Source organism: Brassica napus, chromosome C6, assembly GCF_020379485.1.
Source record: "Brassica napus cultivar Da-Ae chromosome C6, Da-Ae, whole genome shotgun sequence".
Taxonomy (NCBI): Eukaryota; Viridiplantae; Streptophyta; class Magnoliopsida; order Brassicales; family Brassicaceae; genus Brassica; species Brassica napus.
In genome coordinates this window covers 10,630,864-10,638,226 of record NC_063449.1, presented here as the reverse complement: position 1 = coordinate 10,638,226, position 7,363 = coordinate 10,630,864, and the positions used below count along the sequence as shown (strand labels likewise).

General features: G+C 43.2%; 1 protein-coding gene across 1 annotated transcript; it reads right to left on the bottom strand.

Moving 5' to 3' along the window:
* Positions 1-1,942: 1,942 nt before the first annotated feature.
* Positions 1,943-6,456, bottom strand: LOC125588333 (uncharacterized protein At3g60930, chloroplastic-like). Its single transcript, XM_048759629.1, has 4 exons — positions 5,925-6,456; positions 2,795-3,125; positions 2,640-2,751; positions 1,943-2,566 (listed from the first exon to the last, which is right to left on the bottom strand). Exons 1-4 carry the CDS (start codon positions 6,454-6,456, stop codon positions 1,943-1,945), a joined length of 1,599 nt encoding a protein of 532 aa, XP_048615586.1.
* Positions 6,457-7,363: the final 907 nt, after the last annotated feature.

The following is a 7,363-nucleotide window of genomic DNA, read 5'->3' as shown; positions in this document are numbered from 1 at the left end:
TCACCCTCCAACTACAACAGCTCGGAGTAAGCATACCACCGCAGACGGTGAACAACGACACGATAATACTAAACTGTCTTCTTTTCACAAATCTGTAATAAAACAAAACCAAACATCTTAATAAATACAGTTCTTAGATATCGCAGCTCGAGCATATCAGATTCCCTGTATCTACAAATCGCAAAACCATTACAGTTGACCTAAAACCAAGACCTTGATCAAGTCTTCGGTTGCGGCCAACTCCGCCAACAAGCGTGACAAAGTTAGATAACAAAATATTTTGTTACACCAAAACAGTCGATAAAAGTATCTACAGCAGATCGACTCACGGCCCCAAAAGATTGGCCTCGCATAAGCTCAAAAATAACGGCAAAACAAATCGGGACTCACGATCCACTCTTTATTAATAAATAATAAATAAAGCAACAAAAGCGAAAAGGGAAAACATAAACAAAAAACCCCTAAAGCTACTCTTCGATGCCGAATTCGCCATTCTCGAATTGACCACCCGAGCACTTCGTCACGTCATTCGTACCATTCGCCGCAGAAGAGTCCCTAGCAAAGAAATCTTCTGGCAGATCCTTCGAAATTTTAGGCAAATCGAGCTTTCCAACGGAAAAATCCAAATCCGCCATCACATCGAGCTCGGACCCGAGCTCGACCTCCTTCGTTCGAAGTCGCAACAACTCGTCCGAGGCCAAAAGATTGTTGTTCATGATTTCCTTCAAGAGATCTATATTTACCATAACATCCCTAAGACGAGCTTCATAATCAGTTGCAGCCTTCTTCTTCTCCCACTTTTCCTTCAAAGATACCAACACGTCCAAGTAGTTGTCCGCTAGAGCCTTTTTTAGCGTCATAAGTTGTGCGACGAAGTCGTCAAAGAACTTATTAGCAGAAGATTCAACCTTCGCTTCCAAAAAGGAAACTTGCTCGAGGGCCGATTTCCTCTCATTACTCACAACTCGCAGACGAGCTTCGAGCGAAGCAGCCTGATTCCCCAATTTCTCAGCAGCGGCCAGTTGAGCGGCATTTTCACGTTCTGGATCTTGAGCCATCTTCAAACCGAGTTTTAGCTCTTGAACGACCTTCTTTATCTCGTAAAGCTCGTCAGAGCCCGAGACATCTTGCATGCGCTTTTCCAAAGTCGCTGTGAACTCGTTGTTAGCCTCCATAGCCTGGAATGTAGCAAATCAGCACAGAGAAAACGAACCAAAGATTCAGCAAGGATCGAGTGTCAAAAAGAACGACCTTAGCATGAACCACTGCCATTTTTACATAAACCTCGCGTTCCGTCATATTTTGTAAAGAAGGAAGCGGACATCCAGCAGGTTTGAAGTGCCTCACCAAGTGAGCAAAACTGTTCGGATCTTCCGTAATAGGGAAATCCTTAGAGTGTGAGAACTGCCAATGAAACGGTTTAGAAACAGCCGCTTCACCTGAGACACCGAGACGATGGTCCGAGCCATTCGTCTTCACCTTCTTCGGGGGCGGTCACGCCCCTCGGAACCTGTTGGGCTACTCGACTTAACACGAGCAACAGACTTTTCACCCTCGAGGTCCTTGGCCTCTTGGGTTGAAGCCTGCGGAAGTCGGGTCTCCTCACGAAGAACTTATGTGAGCGTTCCGCATTAGCACTACCAGTTCAAGTTCACACCCTATCAGAATCACAGGGGTTTGATCTTCTCGAAGCCATGTTCCGTTGACAAGAAAAAAAACAAAATTAAACGACACACTATGGTAAGTCCCAGAACAAAGCAAAGCTTTATAAGGATCAAGGCCTCGCCGTATCTCAACGACCCAAACAAAGAAAATCTCAAAGGTTAAAGAAACAAAGATATTCCGAAACATTATGCTTATCCGTTAAGAATATCCAAGATACCACGATCAGAGATCGCGAAAAACAAAAAAACATTAAACAAAAAAAAAGAAAAGAAAAAATTTAACTAGAAGCGGAATCATCGGGGACAGACGATCCCCCGACTTGATCCGGCGAATCATCTGAGACTTGAGGAAGATCGAGCTCGGAGATCGACCAATCCGACACGGAGGCTGAAGCGACGAGATCCTCACAATCTCCTTCCATCTCCTTTAAACGAGCAAGCTCTGCGTCCACACTCAGGCCCCCATCCTTGAGCTCGTTCAGAAGATCGATGTTGGCGATCACTTCTTGCAGCTGGATCTCAGCAGATACTTCCTTATTCTTGCTCGTCCATTTATCCTTCAAGGACTCAATGATTTCCCGGTACCGGGTCGCCATAGCACGACGAGCAATACGGGAAGCGCGACGAATGTCCCGATCTCTCTCGACCTCGAGCGCCGTGATTCTAGCCTTTTGAGCAACCATCTGGGTCATAAGAGCCTCGTTCTCGAGGTGAATTCTCCTGCAATCTTCAGTCAAAGCCTCAATCTTTTCGGCATCCTTCTTCCCTTCTCGCTTGGTGGCTTCGAGCTCCTTCGAAAGCCTCTTGATCTTGGAACCGATGCTCTCGATCTCTCCGTCATTCTGAGAAGCCACGACGTGATCTTCCATCACCACAACGTAGTCGTTAAAAGCTTCCATCACCTGAGAAGAAGTCGAAATAAGCGAGCGAACACCTCGAAGCAAGTTTTTAAGGAAAATAAGGCAAGAGACGTACCTTAGAGCTCGCCACCGCAACCTTGGCGTAGGGTTCCTTCTCGGCTGAGGAAGCAAGAGATGGGTGACGGCAACCCGCAGACCTCATACGACCAGCGAGGGAAATTAGGTCACTTTGGGCCGCAAAACAAAGAACCATCTCCCTCAGGAACAAACCTAGGACGAGATGAACCGGGCAAGGCACCCTCCGACGACCGGCGTCGTTTGCGAGTCGCCGCAACGATCTCGTCTTCCAAGCCAGGGCTCAACGAGACAGGAGGCCACCTCTCTCCCAAAACATCTTCATCGTCAGAGTCGTGAATCGAGATCAAGGGAGATTTTCCAGAAGATCGGCCCCTCGATGCAGACCCGAAAGTGCAGAACGACGACCTCCTCACAAGCTGTCTAGTTAATCGATCTGAAGACTGGGTCTGAACGGAAGGAGTCGCTATGACTTCCTCGGAGTTTTCGGCCTCATCCTCAGAACCCCCAACCAAAGGAGCCCTGTCTGTGACACCCCCGATCGTAGATAACCAGAAATGACACGGTCGATGTTCCCTGATGGTCGACCCGAGGTTCTCGAAATAAATCCGATCACCTTAGACCAACAACCAAAGAACACAGACACTCCTATCGGATATTACTCTAGGCTTTTCAACTCGATAAAGCAATATTCGATAGTTAGTTCGTCCCGGACAAGGACTAATATCATATGAGAATTCGTGATTTATAAACATCTTTTATACATTATTTATTTACTTTAAACATCTTACAAACTGTTATAGTTTACCCTACGGCCTATCGCCCAACAACGTTTTAAGTAAATATTCATCAAAACGTACGTTGCAAGGACAACAAAATACTACCGCTGGTTGGCCGCTCCTTCCGTCCAAAAGAGTAAAGTGTCTCTCCCCTAAGGGTTACCTTCACACACGAATGAGTCATGAGCAACTAGTTTACTCAGTGAATCTAGAATCACAACACAATCAATAATAAACCAAACAATTATCAAATGCATATACATGATCATGCAAGTACTAGTACTATACTTTAATATCGATCATCATTGTGAATTCCTATTTTAAACATCACTTCCACAACACCCGCCTGTTACCATACTCATATAATACAATATATATATATACTAGACCCGAGAAACCACTAAGGCTAACCGAGACTAGTGAGTTAGCATCACCCTCATTGTCGAATGTCTGGTATGAACAATCCGACACTGCATCGTCATGCAGTACATGGTCTCCAGGGAGCTACCCCATCATCGTATCTTCATAACCTTGTTCCGTTCGCAGGACCAAGTCACGGTAATGCGGGTAATTTAGGGATAGTGAATATAACAAGACTTCACATGATTTTACTTCCATAATCATTTCAAAATTAATCCATAATTAATCCTTAATTAATCATAATTAACTCTTAATTAATCTCAGATTAATCCATAATTAATCTCATATTAATCTTCATTAATCCAAGATTAGTACTTAATTAATCATGATTACTTCTTAATTAATCTCTGATTAAATCTTAATTAAACCAATATTAATTCTTAATTAAACCAAGATTAATCCTTAATTAAACCATGATTATTTCATAGTTAAGATTACTACTTGTGAACAAGTACTAAGATTAGGATTAACCTCACTTTAAAATTTTGGTTACTCTTTATATGAAGTTCACAATAAGTAAACACAACACCATTCTTATAAATTTCAGAGACTTTACTAACTTAATCAATCTCAATATCTTTCTAGAGTCACCTAAGAGATTAGTCTTGGAACTGGTTGGATACCTAAAGCCTTACTCCACCTCTGACCTGAAACAAAAGTGAATGATCACAAGATCAGTTTGGTTCAAGCTATAATAGTTTATCTAGGTTCATATCAGCTCAGTCCATGCTTGGTTCTACTCATCCTAAATCAGATCAGCTCGGTTCAGACAAGGTTTATTCAGTACAGGATCAGTTCAGTTCAGCTTAGGTCTAGACAGTTTCATCAGTTAGCTAGCGGTTTACAGAAAATTAATCCAAACCGAAACTAACAAACTGAACTATATAATCACTTAGACAAGTGATCCGACCAACACCCTAGCTAAACATGAACTGGTTCTGATCAAGACTGGTCTGAGGCAAGGAGATGAAGCTTACCACAACAACTGACTGACAGAAGAACTCAGATGGTTCTCCCCCTTAACTGAACTCCCCACTGAACTGATTTAAAATAAAACATAAATCAAAATCGGTTCTTCACAAAAACAGAACAAGGCCTAGGGTTTACTCTGGATTTTCACCTTCTGATCTTCTATACAGTAAGGAACTAAGCTACATGATGGAAGGAAGTCGCCCAAGGTCTTGTATAATTTTTCTCTGATTTTTCCTCTGATTTTTGTCTCACTTTTTCTCTATTTTTCTCACTGTTTTTCTCTCTGAAATTTTCTAGATTTTTCTACAGTGTTTTGAACGTGGGAAGCAGCTGGAGAGGGGTTAAATATGAGGTGAGCTTGCTTCAGTTGAGGGTTTCACTCAGGACAAAGCTAGGCTGAGTGGGGACAGCTGGCCAGCTGCTTCAGCACTCTCAGCACAAGCTGCTGTCCTTTCCTTAACCTGAAGAAAATCCAGCCCCTTCATGTGCTTCTCACATGACAATCTAAGAAACAAGGCAAGCAGACAGCTTGTGATTGTCATGTGCCAGTTACTGAAGAAGCTAGGCAAGCAGGCATGTGCAAGTCTAATACTGAATAAGTGCACAATCAGGCTGGTGAAGGATATAACTTAGTTCTAAAATTTATTTCGGAAGTTGGTCGATAATTTTAAATAATTTTTCAACCAAATATTCCTTGTCTTTGGCTCTCGTCTTGTTCTAAAAAAATCTCGTCCAGCTTAACAAAAATTCTACCAAAATATTTAAGACTCGACCAAACTATCAAGTGAAGGTCATTCGACCACAAGACAGTCCCGTCGAGAAATTAATCTACCTCGTTGATTTTTATTTTTATTAATCCTTGTCGAACCAACTAAAAACTGGTCGAGCGGGATTTTTCTCGACCAAAAATTTATTGGCTAGTGAGGGTTATTACACTGTCGGTCCCCTCCGGCATAGCAAAAACAGCTCGAATCCGAGCTTGGTCAAATGTTGACCAGTTCGAACGATCTCTCCGAAGAATCCCGATCAGACCACGAATCTTGTCTGACATCGAGGAGCTTCCAGAAGGAGCTGAATCGATCGAAGAAAAATGAAAAGTTGAGTCACCAATTACCCCAAGAGAAAAATCGACACATAGATAAAAGAAAACAAACTGATATTCTCGGCCCAACGCCGAGGAAGCCGAGAGAAGTCGAAATCACCCATGGATGCTCGATCCATCTTGAAAACAAAAAACTGTTCGTGCCACTTCTCATCGCGATAAGGGATGTCCTCGATGACGTGGCAACCTGAGCGCGGAGACACGAGGAAGGTACCAGGGTTCTGCTGGTTCCGCTTCACCAGAACGAGCTGTCGGAACTCACTAAGGCCAAAAGAAAGACCTTCCTCCCTAGCCCTAACCAAGAAGGCGATAAGATACCTAAGAATGTTTGGGAGGATCTGAGTAAGTGATAACCCAAGCTCCGCCAGAATCTCAAGTATTGGCTCAGGGATCGGGAAGATAAGACCACAAGAGTGAAAGAAAGAAAGAAAGGCTCTGTAGTAGCCTTCTCGCACGGTTTCAGGAGTCTCATGCGTACCGGCCAAGTCAAGAACGACAGTGCGATCGACCCCGTACGCCGTGTAAAGGTCCTCGAGATCATAGGCTTTAGTAGTTGGACGAGGGAAATTGAACGACGAAGACATCTCAAGCTCAACGAACAGAGAATTTCAGAGCAAAAGAAAGAGACGAGAAGGAGGAAACGAAATTGAGGAAAAAAAGAAGATCCTCTACGTATATATAAGCCACCTTAACGGCTCCATCATCGCTTTCAAGAAAAACAATGATGACCTAGTCTACACCCTAGCGGCGGCTAAGATAGCCGTTACCGATTAAAATAATAATAAAAAAACGCACCAACAAACTGCTTTTTCAAAAGCCATCATTAAATAGAATCTGAGCGATATCGGTTACCAAGCGACGAGACCCGAGTTAAATGATAACCGCCTCTTTTCTTTTCGATCCAATCAAAAGAGGCTGGGGGACAAATGTTGGACCCAATTTTGGGTAATACCTTAACGGGCCGCGATAAAAGACATGGACCTTAGTGAGCTGAAGCCCATAGCAAATAGTCGAGTTCGAAGAAGAGTCGTCGAGGTCATCGGAGATCACGGAACAAGAGACGGAGATCTCGGAACCGTTACGAACATCACGAGGTCGACTTATAAAGGAAGAAGAAGGGACATGAAGAGGGAGACATTGAAAACCCTAGAGAGAGCTACACACATATATCGACCTTGTTTTCTCCTGTTCTTAGATCCTTTTCTTTACTAATCTCACTTGTGTAATTCGATCTAGTTCAACTTATTGTATTCGATCCTATTCATCAATAAAGTCCATTTTTGCCTACTGGAAACTGTGAACATCGTTGTGTTCTAAAGATATCGTTACCTACATCTTTTGTCTTCCCTAGATCAAACTCCCGATCACTATCAAATACTTAGTGTAGATTTTAGGTTCTACAATCTGGTCTCAACATCTCAACATGCAGCGATTGCGACTTTCGTCTCTTCGCCCCTTAGGGCAGAAACCATGGCAGTTCTTATAGCCATA

Excerpts from the sequence above, each read along its gene's own strand:
- LOC125588333 (XM_048759629.1), bottom strand. The coding sequence starts at position 6,456 with ATGTCTTCGTCGTTCAATTTCCCTCGTCCAACTACTAAAGCCTATGAT. Across the intron at positions 3,126-5,924 it reads GCGTTGGGCCGAGAATATCA|ACAGGGCTCCTTTGGTTGGG; the intron begins GTTTGTTTTCTT and ends GGGGTGTCACAG. Across the intron at positions 2,567-2,639 it reads TTGCGGTGGCGAGCTCTAAG|GTGATGGAAGCTTTTAACGA; the intron begins GTACGTCTCTTG and ends ACTTCTTCTCAG.